The sequence below is a fragment of the Oculina patagonica genome, chromosome 1 (genome assembly GCF_052425735.1).
Source record: "Oculina patagonica isolate OP01 chromosome 1, crgOcupat, whole genome shotgun sequence".
Taxonomy (NCBI): Eukaryota; Metazoa; Cnidaria; class Anthozoa; order Scleractinia; family Oculinidae; genus Oculina; species Oculina patagonica.
In genome coordinates, this window is record NC_135758.1 from 6,890,482 (window position 1) to 6,908,563 (window position 18,082).

At 39.4% G+C, this 18,082-nt stretch overlaps 1 protein-coding gene and 1 long non-coding RNA gene across 3 annotated transcripts; both read right to left on the reverse strand.

Moving 5' to 3' along the window:
* Positions 1-1,198: 1,198 nt before the first annotated feature.
* On the reverse strand, positions 1,199-3,011 carry LOC144653717 (uncharacterized). The gene is made up of 2 exons (XR_013570813.1): positions 2,901-3,011; positions 1,199-2,867 (listed from the first exon to the last, which is right to left on the reverse strand). It is a non-coding gene; the product is annotated as an uncharacterized LOC144653717 (long non-coding RNA).
* Positions 3,012-3,151: 140 nt separating this feature from the next.
* Positions 3,152-18,010, reverse strand: LOC144653707 (uncharacterized). Of its 2 annotated transcripts, XM_078513776.1 has the most exons (10): positions 17,805-18,005; positions 14,714-14,827; positions 13,911-14,301; positions 13,313-13,742; positions 12,532-12,666; positions 10,297-10,534; positions 7,845-8,032; positions 6,908-6,991; positions 5,331-5,534; positions 3,152-3,839 (listed from the first exon to the last, which is right to left on the reverse strand). In XM_078513776.1, exons 2-10 carry the CDS (start codon positions 14,796-14,798, stop codon positions 3,825-3,827), a joined length of 1,770 nt encoding a protein of 589 aa, XP_078369902.1. In that variant the 5' UTR covers positions 14,799-14,827; positions 17,805-18,005; the 3' UTR covers positions 3,152-3,824. The 2 variants fall into 2 exon arrangements, with proteins under 2 accessions (XP_078369902.1, XP_078369894.1); XM_078513768.1 differs by having other exon boundaries at positions 13,313-14,301; positions 17,805-18,010.
* Positions 18,011-18,082: the final 72 nt, after the last annotated feature.

The following is an 18,082-nucleotide window of genomic DNA, read 5'->3' on the forward strand; positions in this document are numbered from 1 at the left end:
AAAACTGTACAATAACATGTAGCTGGCACGACGGAAAACGTGTGTTATCATGAAGGTACGATTTGGCTTTAGTTTCACCATCAAGTTATGGTCTATGCGGAACTCTATTTATGGAAAGCACGAAAGATGCGCAAGAGTTGCTTGAGACAATAGCCGAGAGCAACTCTAGCTTCTTTAGTGCTCTCCAAACTTCCCACTGGCACCATAACTCGATAGCACACAGCCAAAAGCATGAACCAATTGTTTTTTAACATTGCCAGTAGAAATGTGCATCAAAACCCCGCGCCAAAAACCCGCGCGAGAAAAAAAAAAAAAAAGACTGGCGATGCGACTGATTTGCTATCCATGATCACGTATGGTAAAGTCTGCGCCAAGCCCTAGGAACCCATACAGGCCGTAGCTTATCCCGATTTCTGTAGTATGAAGCGACTAGGAGCATTTCTACCCCCCTCCCCCTGGATGGGATGCCAGTCCATCGCAGGGTTACCCCCCAGCATTAGTAGTCCATACAGGCCGGATATTATCCCGGTTTCTGTATTATGAAGCGACCAGGAGCATTTTTACCACTCTTCCTCCCCCTGGATGGGATGCCAGTCCATCGCAGGGTTACCCCCCAGCATTAGAAGCCCATACAGGCCGGAGCTTATCCCGGTTTTTCTCAGTAGTATGAAGCCACTAGGAGCATTTCTACCCCCTCCCCCTTCCTGACCCTGGATTGGATTCCAGTCCATCGCAGGGTTACCCCTCAGCATAAGTAATACAGGTCGGAGCTTATCCCGGTTTCTGTAGAATGAAGCGACTAGGAGCATTTCTACTCCCCCTGGATGGGATGCCAGTCCATCGCAGGGTTACCCCCACCCCCCCCCCCCCAGCATTAATTAGCCGGTACCCATTTATACACCTGGGTGGAGAGAGGCTTTGTTATAATGCGAATTACTTTCGGCAGTCAAGTGAAAATCGCTCTGTGACTAAAGTTTAGTTAGATACCCATATGCGTCCACACGCGATATCCAGGTCGTTGCGAGTACTTCGCGCTCACCCGCGAGAAACACCTGTAGCGACTTGACTGTTCCGACATCTGAAAACAACGATACTTTTCTTTAGTATAAAACTGTTTCATTTACTCTTTTGTTATACTCGACTGTTGTAATAAAATAAAAGAATAGATGGAAATAAACAAACAAAAGGACTAAAATGATTCCATACCTTCATGAAAAGTTTATTAAAAAACATTCAAGATAATTACGCACAAGCATTTATCTTTCTTAACTGATACAAGCAAATGCAAACGAGTATAATTTCCCCATCTCTAATATATATTTATTTATTCTGTTTTCTGAAATAATACAAGTAAAGTATATTGTATAAAAATTGAAAAATTGCAGAGAATATATCCTGGTAAATCAACAAGGAAAGTATACCAACAAAACATTCTTATTTGAGTTTTTGTAAAACAATTCAAGACAAACTAACCTTTTCGTTTAGTAAAGAATAATGCAATACACACTTCATTCCTTTTTTGGTTTCTACCATTTGATGCAGTAGAGTCTAAAATATTACATATTTACTAATGTTATATATTTTTATACTAAAATATTTAATATCGATTTTGGAGCTTTGAGCTAGCAGAGCTAGGCTGTTCTGGGATTGGTTGTTCAAAGGGTGGATAACGCTATCCACGATATCGCTATCCAGTAGGAAAGTGTTGACAAAACAAATACGCTATCCACTGAATGGAGATTTATCTGTTGGATAGCATTATATAGAACAGCCAAAGGCATGTAAATCACTATCCAATGAATGGATGGGTAACCACGCTATCCATTTGAATCTTGATTTATCCGGCAGCTCAACAGAAACCAATTTCGAGAGCTTTAAAGTCGTACAAAACATTGCTGACTTTGTGTCCGAGTATAAAAGGTCCTTTGCGGCTAAGCCATCACGTGACCTACTTTTCATTAAATTATGGGCTAAACTAGAATGCTAGAAATGCTAGAAAAGGAGAGAGCATGTCGAAGATAGCAAAACATTGCTGGGGCAAGACCTCGCCCTCCAGCAACATTTTCATACAAATCTTTATAATCTTTCAAAATTTAAACCGTCAAAAAATCTCATTCTCTAATGCCAGCGGCCTCTTCTTTCTTTTTATGTTCTTTCCGTTTCTGGCATTTTTTTAAAGTTAAAGTCCATTACGTAATTTGGTCACGTGACCCCAACTGCAAAGGGCCTATTCCGATGATCATATGAGTCATCAATGACATCTAAAAATGAATCTTTTAAAATTACGCTATTTTATCAGTTATAAAGTTTAGAAAAACAAGTTTTTTTATATTCTGTTGTCAAAAGTAAGCCGATTTTGTAATTAGCAGTTGAGGTAAGAACAGATAAGGGCATTTGACGTTTTTGAAAACATTATCTACACACAACGCCCTCTTTTCGTGGCATGTGCCCTTTCAGTTTATAACCAGAAAAATAGATCAAAAGGGTTCGTATGAAAAGATGGGATCTATTGAATTACAAAGCTAGTTTGATATATTTTTTTTTATCAGGCAGCAGAAACGTCTAGTGCATGGGGTTTGGAGTCAGACGTAACCCACTTAATAGGTAACTCTATCGGCTGATTAATTAAGACAGCGTTTTAGCCACAAGCGGCGTTACAATCATAAATGACTTAGCACTGGTATTTACTGCAGTTCTCCAAAATGAAAAAAAAAACAAAACAAAAACATTCCAACTATATAATTACCGGCATACATTTGAATTTAGGTTCAAGCCTCACAGAATAGCAGGTTTGTTTAATCAAGCAAGTGCTCATATCCTGTCTTGTGGCGGGTGAAAGCAGACAAATTATTTGAGGAACGTTTTTTCTTTCTAAAAAATTTTTATTTTTTAATACAAACTCTTGCGGGGCTTAAAGGCAAAGTGAGTTATCCCGAGTTTAACGACTAGGCTTATTTGGGCAATGAGTAATGGATTCCAAGATTACCAAATGGAAATTTCCTATTTTGTATAATAATGAATAAGGTTGTATAGAAAAAAGGAAAAGGAAAATTTTTTTTTTTTTTATTTTTTTTTTTTTTTTTTTTTTTTTTTTAAAAATATAATAAAAAATTGATCACCTACCAAAGCAAAAATATCAACTTTCTTGCAATTTTCAAGTGGATGCTCCTCTGGTTAAATTTGAAACACACTGTGACAGTATGTTTTGCTTATCAAGAGTAGCCTGCAGTTTTAAGTGTTGTCCCACCTTGTTATTTAAGGGACTGTGTCACGGCTGAGTTTAGTTTATTTTTTTAAGTTTTACCAAATACTTGCTATGAAACTTAATGTTTGCAAAGAAATTACTCCTATGGACCCAAATGACAAAACCATAGCTTCATTGCAACCAAATGTAGCTACAAGCAAACGAGACTAACTTTGAAAATTGTTCAGCCCAACAATATCAGTTCAAAAACCCATATTGCAATCCGTTTCAATCTTCGTCACTTTTGGCCATTCGTTTCTCCTTTTGTGTTTGCTGTGTAATTGAAATGTTCCTTCCGGCACTGTTTTAAGAGGTTGTTTTTATATTTCACTGAATTTGATGGTCAATTCCGATTCATAAAGTTGGCTAAAATCCGTTACACAGTCCTTTTTAAGCCCGTTACTTTATATCATCTCTAACATATTTATAAAAGTCAGCGTGAAAAGTTCCATTTTCGTCTCTTTTGTACAGTATGTTCTGAGGTTAACTAAAAAATAGCATTCGCGTAAAGGCAATTTAGAAATCTATCAGACCTTCACATACTGTCTCGTGGCTTACAGCTTTTTCAATCGCGTTATCTTTAAAATTTCGTCTCCTGAAACAGAAATAAGAAAAAATGAGTAAATAAAAGCAATGGAGGAGCGTAAGATTTGGGTACACCTGGTAAAGTAAGGTAATAGTTTTGTCCCCCTGAAGAAGGCAGAATTGCCGAAACGTCGGGAATAGTTTTTTTACTACAGCGTAGTTTTTACATTTTTTTCATTTATACATTCAGCACCAACGCTGCGCAGGGTTTCAATTTTTTATCACTAAGGTAAAGTTCGGGCCCAGTGGTTTATCAGGCCAGAGCTAATTCCGATCCCCCTGGATGGGATGCTAGTCCATAGTAGGGTTGCCCCCAGCATTAAATTGACCGGTACCTATTTATACACCTGGGTGGAGAGAGGCACTATGAGAATAAAGTATTTTTCAGTCCCAAGAACACAAAGCAGTGCCCCAGGCCAGGGCTCAAACCCAGATCGTTCGATGAGTCCAGCGCGCTAACCATTAGGCCACCGTGTCTCCCATACATATGAAGCAACGTTCATGGACTAGAGAATAATTTAGACCAAACTTCTCTTTTAGTTAGTGGAAATGAAAGAGATTTGATGAAAAATCCGAAAATTGAGAGTAAATAGAATAAGGGAAAGGCAATGTAATCAATTCTTATTAGTGATTGTCATACATTTCTTTGAATGATATAGTTGGAGAATTTGGTGGTAAATCAGCAACGCGTTTCGTTGATAGAAATATTTCTCCATCCACGTGACGCCGGCAACACAAAATTACAGAAAAGTGAAATGAACAAATAAATAAATAAATAGCTTTTCAGAAAAACATGAATGGCTTTTCAGATATGTATTTTAACTGAAGCTTTCCCAAGGCTTTGATAGGGAACAGGGGAACAAAAAACTGGAAATACGGGGAAAAAAGAACATTTTTGGCAACAAGGAACATCAAAGTCGAGGAAATACTTTTAGCGAACAAGGTAAGGGAACAGAACGAAATTTTGTTGGGAACAAGGGAAAACGAACCCCCCCCCCCCCCCCCCCCCCAGGCCTTTCTCGATTATGCTAGTAAAACTGGCATTTAATGCTACTAGAAATTATTGCATAAAGCCAAAAAAAATGCTAAAATAATGCCTTATTTCTTTAAAAAATGCCACTTGAATTCCAAAAAATGCTTTGTTTTGTTTCAAACAAAACGTGCAAATTCTTACATTATATGCTTATATAAAAAAAAAAAAATAAAAAAATTAAAAACCACACAGACAAGTAACCAATCAAATTAAGTAATCAAAATTGGGAAACTTTAGGATTATTTATCCCTTTGAGTTCTGAGTGCTGAAATCTGGACCACAGTAATGAAAAATAACAGAAAATGCTAGCAATTCTTTTTCAAGTAAAAACGAAAAAAAAAATGCTCGTTTTCCCAAAAAATGCCGAAAAAAAAAATGCTAGCATATTCGAGAAAGGCCTACCCCCCCTTTGTTGGGAACAATGGAACATGGAACCTCCCCCCCCCCTGGGAGGCCCCCTTAGCCTACCTCCTCGTCCTCTTTGTCTTTTCCTTCAGCTAGTGTTACATACTCGTCGTCAAAAGCCAGGTTAATAGCCCCCTGGGTAGGATCCACGTCAACGTTGTCTGATTGGCCGAGATCAGGCTTGACGTCATCACTTTCTTTCGCTGGCTCAGGTGGAACATATGCCGCCGGGAATTCCATTGTCGTGGGGCTTGTTTCTGGGGTAATCTAATTTTTAAATTGAATATTGAAAACGTCAAGGGCAGGCCTTACTATTAGCTGGTTGATGGGTTGATGTCAAGTTGTAGATAAAATATGAGCGGGAGATCTGTACGGGCGTTTACAATGGCGAGCCGATAGGCGAGCCATTGTAAACGCCCATACAGATCGGACGCGAATATTTTATTCTACTTGTGAAATGAAAACAATAAATTGAATGCAAAGTATTGTTATGCGAATCAGTAGAGATCTGTATCAAAAGTTAATGAATACTAATTAGCTGAGCAGGAGTTTGTATCAAAAGTTAATTCTATTGTTTGATTTGTATTGGGGTTTACAGTTGTGTAGATGTGATCTGAATACTGTGCTGGATTGGTTTGCACCCTAATGAATAATTAATGAATTTAACAACTGCCATTGCAAATCCGTAAATGCTTGTTAGTCGTCAGTTGAATTGGATCGTGAGATAGGAACACAAAGTTCCAGAGAAGCAAAATGGAATGTGTTCAATAAATAAGGGCATGTGGTAAGACGAAAGGATTCATCTGTGGTTCCGGAATAGGACTCCTCTTAACCTTCGTCCGCATTCCCTCAGGGAAACGAGGAGGATGAATTGAAAGGAGACAGTTATTCCGTTGACTTCATAAAAAAATATAGTTTTGGATCGCTTAAATTATCTTTTTTTGTAAAAAAAAAAAAAAACATTATCAATTAGCTATGCCGTAATGTTTTTCAGTTATAAATATTTTGGGGATTAGCTAAAGGTATAAGAAAAACTGTTTTATGTCAGCTAAAATAAAACTGTACAATATTAGAGTTGATTCTCTGTTATCGGACACTTTTCTAAGACGGTCATCTCAGTACCAACCCTTCCCTAGAACGGAAAACTTACACTTTACAGTCAATGGACATGTAAAAGTGCTTTTTTTTTCAGAAAAAAAAAAGGTTTAGAGCTGAAAACAAATGCTTTAGCATACAAGTATCCGAGTTCACTTACAACCATTTAAAACCAGCTGGAGCTGATGTAGCTTCCTCTGTAAATATAGTGTAGTAAAAAACGTGACAATGCAGTAGAGCCTTAAGGTGCAGGGCACTTTTCTGACTTCACTGCTTACGTACAAATAATGTGAGACAGATATCTAAACAAACATACTGTCGCTGGGAAAAGTTAAACCCTCACTCCCACTGCTTAGAAATTACTGGAATTAGATCAGTGCTGGTGTCGAGGATGTCCATCTTAGAGAGAGTTGACTGTACTGTAATTGGACACTAACAGGTTTCTCGTGCTTTTGTTAGTTGCAAATAAGATGTGTAATTTGAACAAAACAGAGTACAATTTGACAGAAATACAGAACAATGAAATAACAAAGTAGACAACTCACGATTATAGTCACAGAAGAAGTGAAAGTTTCATCCGGCTCTGTGGCTGGCGGTTCACTGACTGGCGGAGCTTCTTCTGGGGCAGGCTTTCAAAAAAAATCAATGGCATGTGACTATTTCTGTTATATTAAAGGTTTAAGATGTAATCCGCCAGAACTTCGAGTAGTTATTGGACAAAATTATGTACCAACATTATTTACACTTCATTGCAAGCTTTTGTGATACTGCTTCAAATATCTTATCAAAAGAAATCTTTTCTAACAACACCAAACATCGAAAACCAATTTCGAAGTTCCACTGAATCGCTTAAAGACGACTTACAAAATGGCTACACGTGAGATTTTGCCTATAACTTGTGAACTTTGAAATTCATTTTCTCATGCTCTGATAAGGAATTATTGTTGGTGTCATCACGGATAATTACTTACATCTTTACCTTTAATAAACGGTAGGAAATAAACGCAATAGGATTTAAATTGTTCTGGTAGTCGATTTTTGTCCAATTTAAATAAATATTACTCGACTTCCTGGTGGATTCCGTCTTAACACCTGAAGATCTACCGATCGAAGAACAGTTTTCTTAAGATTGTCTAAGAATGGCTACATATCGACTGTTGCGTTGCGTTGCCTGGTCGCGATACCACAAAAGTTGAATTTGCGACTTGGGTTGTTTCGAGCACAGCATTAAAGAAAGCATGCAGTTGAGATACTGGTTACACAGATAAAACAGAAATAATTTGTCTTAGTTACACCCCGCCCAAGCTAACACGATTTTGTGTTCATGTACTTTTGAAAGCGTCTTCGTCCGCCTACTGCGTTCACGCTGTAAAGAGGAAAAACGCGAATCGTTTTTATCGAGAAGGACAACTTGTGAAAGAAAAACAACAAATTGGCCACAGTGGAGACACATGTCACAGTTTGAGCAAGAAAATTACTCACAACAGCCTCGGGTTCATCCGGTGATTTGATTGATTCATACTCGTGTTCATTTGGCGATTTGATTGGCTCTCCCTCAGGTTCATCCGGTGATCTGATTGGCTCTCCCTTGAACTCATCTGGTGGTTTGATTGGCTCTCCCTCGGAAACAGTGTCAGGCTCAGGTTTCGCCAGCGGCGCACTTCCGGCGTCTAGAAAATAATTTGATGCTGTTACAGTGCGAATACTCGAACCGGGACAGTTGGAACAAAGTTAACCAATGACAACGTTAATTGAGAACAAAGGATGTCGACCTTTTTCGTTAACAGACCAATGACGTTCAAGAACGCAAACAATAGATTTACAGAAAAATTTGAAAACTTAACAACGTTGCAAATAGTTGCGGACCTCTCAGGAAACTCGCCTTGTTTTTGATTGGTTAGTTTTGATCCTTAATTTTCAAGAGGTCGTAGATAGAGATCGTAGATAGATAAAATTAGACAAGTTATACAAGGTGTATGTTACAATATCATCTTCGCGAAAAGTTTACAAATCAAACTACGAACCGTGAATTGTCTCTTCACGGCCAGGAGTTGTGAATTGAATATTCCACACTGTGTTCGCTCTTGTTTGAAAATTTTCACTCCGGAAATAAAATGAAGACTGTGAAATCAAATTTACGCCGTAATTATTTTCATTTCGCTCTAGCTTTTCAGTAGCTTTGCTCTGTCTGTTGCCTTGAAATCGATGCGAGTCACTTCCTCGCCAATGTTAACAAATTGCTTTTACACCTTCGTATGACTTTGAAATTCACGAAAACAGAATACTTATATCGTCGGTCAATGCCGTATAACTGTCCACAAGTTACCACTTTACATTTTTTGACACGATTTGAGGCCATGTGAAATGTAAACATTAGGTGGAATGTTGTTTTCGCTTGTTTGCTCACGGACTCATTTTCTGTCGGTTATCTACTGTTACAACTTTGTAAACTCACGGTTTTCGTGAAAGAGGAGTTTGTTCCGTTTCGTCATTGAATCTTCAATCTTTCTGTGGTTTTATAAAATTACCACAGGCTAAAGTCACTGAAACTTTTTATGGGAGAAAATTCATTTCATGCGGCGAAAGCAAAATTGCCATTAATAAAATATGCAAGGTCAGTTGTCGCTGTGGCGGCATCCCAAATCTTTCTTGCCTTGTCTTTCGTCAGAAACAAAAAATAATCACAACAAACACGAGTATGTAACTTTATAGAAGAGTGAAAACAACTGACTTTTCAAACATGAAATCTAGAACGTTTCTATTCACTTTCTGCTCACATGCGACATAAGACACTGCAAACGACGGAATAGGCACTTGAGACGTCCTTTGAAACAATTCCATCCCGTTTCGCGTCTTCGCGCTTGTCGTGAATAAAAGCGTCCTTCGTTATTCTTTACTGTGCTATCACCAACGAAGAGCAATACAATTTTATCAGAAAATTTCTTTTGAAGAATTTTTCAGCCTGTGAAAGCCAACTTTTGATTACGGTTTTACGAGCGCTACTGAAAATTCGGTGCAGTCAGTGAAAATTTAGGATCGAAACTATCCAATCAAATACAAGGCAAGTTTCCTGAGAGGTCCGCAACTGTTTCAAACGTTGTTGACTGTTTAAATTTTGTTGCAAATCTATTGTTTGTGGTCTTGGACGTTATTGGTCCATTTCTAAAAAAGGTCGCCATTCTTTGTTCTCAATTAGCGTTGTGATTGGTTAACTTTGTTCCAACTGTCCCGGTTCGAGTATTCGCACTGTAAACTAAGAGGGTGGTTAATAGGGGTATGCAAATCCGCCGAGCGATATCCGTGCTTTTTTGGCCAAATCCATAAATCTGCCATAATTTTCGTTTAAATCCAAATCTGCACTACTTTGTGCGGTATAGTTTCACTGCGACTGACGGTAAATACTGTTTTTATGCCGATTTTTTAAGAAGTTTCGTTTGATTGCTTGTTTTTGGGACAACTTCGCCAACATACCGACAAAGGCCGACCAATAAAGTGATCCTAACTTCGTATAGTATCCACCATCAGAGCTTCTTGACATGAATAGTCCGGAAATCCGCGCCATAATTCTAAGGTAAACGCGATCCGCTGTATTTTCGAAGCCCGCGAATCGGATTCCGCTGAATGTGTCGCAAAAAATCGCGAACCTCTACTAAACAAACAAATAATAACCAAAAGAATCTACAAGGCATTACTTTTTAATAACAGCAATATTCAAATAGGCAGCTCCGCTCACGAAGTGTTGGTTTTCAGGTAGGTTCGTAAAATACGGCAGAAACTTCAACGATGTTTTCATGAATGGGAGCAGCGTCGATAAAATAGGTTTATTGTCAAAAAGGCAAAGAAAAGGCTGTTCTCAGCGAAAGACGATTTGATACCAAATTATTTTGTCGAGTTATTTTTGATTTGTAAATTTAGGTTCACTAACTGGGGTCACCTTTTCGTCCATCTTCATAATCCTTCACTGCCGAAAGAAGCGGCATTTCATCGGGAGCTTGGGCAAGGGGTTGGGTATGTACTACCACTTCGTATCGTTCGTCCGTCTGAGATTCATCTGCGTTCCTAGTGTCCTCCGCGTCTTTTGAAGCTTCTTCATTAATTGCAGCTGTGTTGGTGAAAATCATTCGCTTGTCTTCTGATGTACGGCCAACACTTTTAACGTCTCTGTAACCTCTCTGTTAAGGAAGATTAGAAGTAAGTCAGTCGTTAAAAATCACCGACAACAGTTCTTTCCTTAAAGGGACTGTGTCACGGCTGAGTTAAGTTTATTTTAGTAAAAGAAGTGGTTCATTCTAGAATGGACATTTATTTTCTTTGCGCCTATAAAAAGTTTATACAAAGATATGTTATTCATCAAAATTTCAGCCTCCAACGTGCGCTATAACCCTACGAAATATTTCCCAAACCTCGACAACTGAACGCCGCCGTCTTGGAGCTGTTAATGTATGCGTGACGTCAAAGAGCTCAGCTTGAAGTTGGGCGGGAAAATTTAGATACTCGAAACCCCTTTTTTCGTAGTGGCTTTTGTTTGTCAAAATGCCTGTTTGTGCAGCTTCATTTTGCTCAAACAGAGCTTCAAGAAATACAAAAAACAAAGAGTTTCGACTCTTAAAATTTTCCCGCCAAACTACAGGCTGAGCTCTTTGACATCACGCATACATTACCAGCTCCAAGATGGCGGCGTTCAGTTGTCGAGTTTTGGGAAAGATTTCGTAGGGTTACAGCGCGAACGTTGGAGTCTGAAATTTTGGTGAATAACATATCTTTGTGTAAACTTTTTATTTGCGTAAAGAAAATTGATGGCAATTCTGGAGTGAACTTCTCCTTTAAGTTCTGCCAAATACTCGCTATCACTGAGAAACCTAATGTTTGCGAAGAAATTTCTTGTATGGATCTAAATGACAAAACCATAGCTTCATTACAACCAAATATATCTCCCGCGAGTTTTAATTTAAAGTTATGAGCAAACGAGATTAACTTTAAAAACTGTTCAATCCAACAGCATTTCAAAAACCAATGTTGCAATCCGTTTCAATCTTCTTCAATTTTGGCCATCCGTACCTTCTTTTGTATTTGCTGTGTAATTGAAACGTTTCTTCGATTTTTTTGATATTTCACCGAATTTGGTGGTCATTTTTTGCTATGCCTAAATTTGGGTAAAATCCGTGACACAGTTCCTTTTAGTGACAAAACCACCCAAAATCAGTCAGCCAGAAGACCCATGTCTGGCTTAAATAAATTAAAAGGGTGCAATACAATCAGCCAAAAGACCCATGTCTGGCATAAATAAGTTAAATGGATGCAGTACAACTTATGCAAAGAAAAAAACTATGGTAGGACTTTTAGCTATTCGAAACCAAAAAAGCAAAGCAAAACAAAAATCTATGGCTCCTCGGCCAACTGAGAAAATGAGTTCAAATTGTCGACAAAAGTGGCAGAAGATAGCTAGGCTCCTTGGTGGGGGATTTCTCTTAAACCTGTTACCTAGGCTAGGACCTTTAGAGAGATATGCGACTGCATATCTAACTCTGGGATCTTGCAGCAGAGGCGGCAAAGCATTTTGGAACCTGGGGGGGGGGGGGTGGGGGGGGGGAAGGGGGAGGGAGGGCTAAGACTGTCCCAAAAATAGGTTTTCATATTTGGAGCAACTTTTTCCGTTTTAGAAACTTTTTGTTTTGTGAGAAGATTTCCGAAGATTTTTGATTGTTGTTCGAAGGCAATAAGAACTTTCCGATCATTTTTTAACTTTTCCGACATGTCCGAGAATAAACGAAGTTTCCGCAGACTTTCAAGGAAGTTTCCAAGATGTTTGAACTCACTCACGAGATGGAATATCTTGACAAACCAGTTTTACGCTGCGTTCGCAATATTTTCGGCACCAAAACGTGGGGGTGGGAGGCTAAGCCCCCTTTCCTACCCTACCTGAAATTTTCGTTTGGGGGGGGGGGGAGGGGGCTACAGCCCTTTCTGCTCCGCTGTCTATGTTCCAGGACCAACAGCAAATCACAGTGTCGCGAGTGAAATGACCTCCAGCTCTACTCTGTCTCACAACAATGCTACCGAAAGGGCAGGTAGGGAAACGAAGAACCCTGTCTCAAAATATTAAGAAGGGTTACTTCAGTCCCTTTTTGTGTCCAAGCACATTATTGTGCCACAGGAGCCCTTAGCTTACCACACAGAAGTAAATTAGTATAATGAGCACAACCACAGCCAGACCAACTCCGATACCAATCCCGATGCGCTGAATTTCTGTGTATTCGTCAACGTAATCTTCTTCATCGGCTCCGATTAGTTCTACCTTTTCAACCTAAAATTAAACATGACAAAATTAATAAACGCTAGAGCGAGAGAGAGAAAACAAATAACACCGTACGAGTAATCACTGCCAGGGAACAGGGGGCCTACGAGAACGGTGGGTGTTTATGGACTTTGTAAAAGATTAATTTGCAAAGTTCAGGAAATTCCCCACTCTATCCAGACCCTCAGTTACTTTTCAATTATTACCTTTAAGTAAGCTTACAATAAGGAAAGTGGTCATAACAAGTTTACTCGATGAGGACCCACCTTGTGTTGGGGTAGGGGGGCAATGCAAGATACCACCTATGGACAAAATTTATTACCCTCAAAATTGAGTTAAGACTTTCATAGGAGCTTTGCAGGAAGTTTGAATTGCCGGAGAAATAGCACAAGGTGGTTTGAATCTTTTTCTTAGTTTCTACTAGTGATATAGTGGGGGCCATACAAGCAAGACACCATCTTTTAAGGTAGGAAAAGAGACCTCTTGTTGTTTTTTTTTTTTTGCAGGGTGGTGGGTCCTGTTTGAGTACAATAGCTTTGACCATCTTCCTAATAAAATTGTGCTGTTGTTGCCGTAAACTTTGTTCGTTCCTTGCATGGATAAGTCCGAGCTCTATTCGTTAAACCGGGATTGCCTTGTTTCATGCGTTACTTGCCTTATTCTCAAATATTTTATCGAGTAGTATCATAAGCTTGTTCACCCAGTACCCGTACAGAATTCTGAAAGCCTTGATAGTCATGTCTTTATCTGCATCGATGAATCCTGTTTCGTTAAATGGAAGACCCTCTGTGTTGTTGGAAATATAGAACTTCAATACGGCTTCGTCGTTATAAAACGTCTTGTTTTTGCACTTTTCATTCACGTTCATAAGCTTTATCCTTGCTGGTTTAACTTTTTCATAAGTCAAGTATTTGATATCTCCATGCTGCATGGTTTTGAATTCAATCAGATCATCTGAAAGCGCTTGTTTAAAAAGAGGAAGCAAGAAACATAATCTTCCCCATGGCATTTTGAAGGTCATCTTGATGTAAACCGCCTCCCCTCCACTCTGAGGTACAGGTTTGCCTGTTGGTGAAACAGAGGAGGTGGGCAGAGATATGTTTGACGTTGCAGAAGGCTGGACGGTGGCATGAGTTGTGATTGGTTCGCTTGGAACAACAGACGAAGAGGTGGGCAGAGATATGTTTGACGTTGCAGAAGGCTGGACGGTGGCATGAGTTGTGATTGGTTCGCTTGGAACAACAGACGAAGAGGTGGGCAGAGATATGTTTGACGTTGCAGAAGGCTGGACGTGAGTTGTGATTGGTTTGCTTGGAGCAACAGAAGAAGTTTGCATTGCAGTTGCAGTAGCATATAATAAAACCGGAGTTGACCGTGTTGCTGAAGGAGAAGCAGCAGATGGCACAGTAGACGAAGCTTCAGGTGCTGAGGTAGCCGGTACTGACGATGACGATGACGATGACGAAGATTTCATTGAAGATGAAACATTAGATGACACTGAGGAAGGAGTCAGTGACGTCGTTGATTGCGTTGATGATGACGATGAAGTAGCCGCTGGAATTGGGGTTAAAGTAGAAGAAGGTTGGGTGGTTGATGAAGAAGAGGGAGTCACGGAGGGAGTAGAAACTGACGTTAATGCTTCAGCTAAAAGGAAAAAGACCAATAAAGATTAAGCAAAATAGTAAATCACAACTCAAGGAGAATACTCAAGGGAGAAGCAACTCCGTTTACCTTCCTAGCCTGCTAACGGACCACTAAAATCGGGCCATTTACAGGAAGGGGTAGCCGTACTAAAAAGTTTGTATTTGAAATTATATCAAACTTGAAATTAAGTCCTCATAGATTTCAGGAGGCAGATGAAGGTGAAGGGAGGAGGTGTGGGTGATGAGACGAGGGAGGGGGCGATGTAGCAGTGATGGGGTCGGGAATTTGAAACTTCAGTCATTTTGGATCTCATGATTTGTCCATTATTGTCCATTATTACGTCACCAGAATCTGAGCGGGTGCCTCTTAATACTGGTCTACAACTTATAAAGAATATTTAAAAGTCATATACCTCCTCTAAGTACGAACAGCATCCACATCATTAAAGTCAGCAACAAAACCACATTTCGTCCTTCGCGTTTCCAACTACTCATCATGCAAACCTTCGCCAAACGTAACAAAATTCCTACACACAAGGTAAAAAACAATCTGCAGTCAAAGTTGTGGCAAAAAAGAAAAGATAACACGATATCCCATCCCAAGAGTCGACAAGAGATAGGATCAGTCAGATTGACTCATAACAGATACCTAAAGATCCGTCGAAAATTTTGCTTACAGGCAATTATGCCGCAGGGGAACTGGGGACGGTTCAATTCCGAGGTAAGTGACACTGATCCTTTTTTTTTGCGCATGCAACTTTTCTTGCAAATGTGCACTTAAAATAGCAATTCCGTCCGCACCCGCCTCCCCTTCCCCAGAGGACAATATGGATAATGTAAAATGAAGTGGAATGTATGTAAAAATGTGTAAATGTATTTATTTACCCACGTGACACGGAGGAGCTCAGGAGCTCGTTAAGACGTGTACGTGCATCCAAGGTCAAATTGGAATTCTTCTGAAAGACACTTTACTCTCATAGTGCCTACGAAGAGTTTCTCAAGAAATTACGACATGGGAGGCACGGTGGCCTAATGATTAGTGCGCCGTACTCGGGATCGAGCGGGCCGGGTTTGAGGCCTGGCCGGGGTCATTGTGTTGTGTTCTTGTGTGAGACACTTTACTCTCATAGTGCCTCTCTTCACCCAGGTGTATAGATTGGTACCGGCGACATAATGCTGGCAGGTACCCTGCGATGGACAAGCATCCCATTCAGGGGGGAAGTGGAAATATTCCTAGTCGCTAATTAATGCTACAGAAGCTGGGATAAGCTCCGGCAAGTATGGGCTAGAGGCTTCTGTTTTTTTTACGACAAAGGCTGGCTGTACCTTATGATTATCTTTGTAAAAATAATAACGATTTTAATCGGCAAACCAGAAATCCGTTTTCTGTGGTCGTTTAAACGCGCTTTCTATTGATACATTATTCAGTCATATGCTAAACAATGCTATTTTCTAGACAAAAGTGCTCTGCTAAACTCTTTGATTTCGGATTTTTTTTGACTTATAACAAACGCTGCCGAGACCTATTTTTGGCTGCTATGCAAACCGGCCTCAAGAGTCCTCATGGACTCGATGAGGATGAGTGAGTGATGCAAAAATATATTGCACCATTAATATTTGAACTCGAATACTAACATTTCCTAGACTTTGAGGTATTGGGGAATTGTGCACTGTAACATGCGTGGAAACCCATATTCTCGCCCTTGCTCCCTTGGTGAATTTAATTTGTCATATTTTTAGAGACTTAACGACTTGACAAAGTTTTATGCGGTTGTCGAGCATTTTGGTAACCTATATCAGTTTTATTTGGAAAAAATGAAATATTTTTTAGCCGTAAATTAGAGCACAGGCCAACCCTTCTATCTTCCTTATTCTTACTTATTTTCGCGCGTAAGCTTAATTTCGCAAAAACTCGGAAGCCGTATTTCGCGAGTATTAATTTGCGCGATGGCAAGAAAAATTTGAGCAAAAGTGTATTAAAGTAAATTTCGCGATTGTGTCAGTGTTTTTTGGGTTAGTCGTCAATGACAAAAGAACTTTTGGAAAAGGTCTGGTTAGAAATTTAACTGTTTTGATATAAAATATGGTATTAATTTTCGCGTGTTTAAATTTCGCGCAATGTTTTTTTCGCGCGTATTAAATTTCGCGATTATTATGAAATCACGAAAAAGGCGAAAATTAGTACTCGCGAAAATTATTAAGAATAAGGTACCTCTATTTCTTAAGCGGCCTAGGAATCACAGGCTTTCGACTTTGATTATCCGAGTTGTACAACCGGAATAATACGGCGACGGAATGCCATGGCAACGTGCTTTATAGAACTTTAGAAACTGGATCCGACCGGAAATTGGAAAATTGAAAGTTTAGTACCGGATATCGCATAAAACCCCCATAAATTTAATCCTTGCTTTAGTAATTGTAACTTCACGAAAAAAAGTACAAATTACTCCTTTTCGCGGTCCATTCAGGTTCTACAGGTTTCTAATCTTACCGTTACACTAGAGGGTGAGTTAACTATCGCTCCGAAAAGTTTTGTCTGCTCTGAAAAAACAAATTAACTTACCTTTCCGGATTAAAAATAATAAAATAAATACGTTAGTTTAATACTCAGCCCATGGGAGAGCGCCTGACAGCCGAGCAAGAGATTGGGAAACTATTTTAAGGAATTTACGCTCGGACACTCGATACTATAAAATGACATGCAGTCACTGAAAACGTAACAAGCATTGAGTACCCTCAGGGCTAGCCATGTGGTCGATGCCGTTTAAAAAAGCTAATTCATCAAGAAAGTGTTCCAAAAGTCGCTTAGAAAACTTTGGAAAGTCTTGTGCACGAAACATAATTCTTATTCTGGTTTTGTCTCAAAGAATTCATTATCGCCGGATTGTTTCCTATAGGTTGTAAGTCAAACAAATTTTATGATCCTAGACGGCGGGAAGATATCTCAACAGTGAAATATGATAAATATTTTTGTTATGGTCAAAGGTCATGTCATTACATACCGAAGTTGGAAAGGCAACAAAACTGAATTGAAGATAATGCCTTCCTTGCGATCGCTTCTCTTGTGTTTAGTTATCATCAATATAATTTGAATCAAAAGGACGGAAATTAAGTAACGCATTTATCAAGAGTTGGTTCAGAGTAAATAGGAACGCACTAGAGTTTGCGTGCAAGGCGCTTCGTTGAAAAACAACCAGCAATACTATGCCATCTTGAACATAAATCAAACTAATCCTGGGACAGTAGATGAGCTAAACACAAGTGGAAAAGCAAAACTCTATGTAAAGTTGTTACTTCAAAAAAACAAAAGCTCATAATAGCACGATTAATTGCAGTCTTTCTACAAAGAAACGCTGTTATTTCCGACACAGCGCGATGTTTGTGTCGCGTCAAGTGCGAGCACCGTATATGAGTATTTTACAGTGGGCGTATGTCGATCTGTAAAACAACTTTGTAAAAGACAATATCAAGCTAGACTACCAGCATTAACTTTCTTGATCTTACCTTCTATATCGAGAGTAGTTTATACGGAGCTTTCACCTGCATGCGATCACGGCAACCGGCGGTGTAAATCAGTGTATATCACGCGAACGAAATGCTTCGGTCCCAGACCTCAGTGCTGAGGCGGAAACTTGACACTGAAAACTAAGGAAACCAGCTAAAATACACAGAATCCGGAGGTCAACGCATTTACGTCAACTGCGACCGAATTGACAGGTATAAAAACAAAATCATGCAAAATAAGGCTACGGACGGAATAATTTCCGCTCAGAAACTATGAT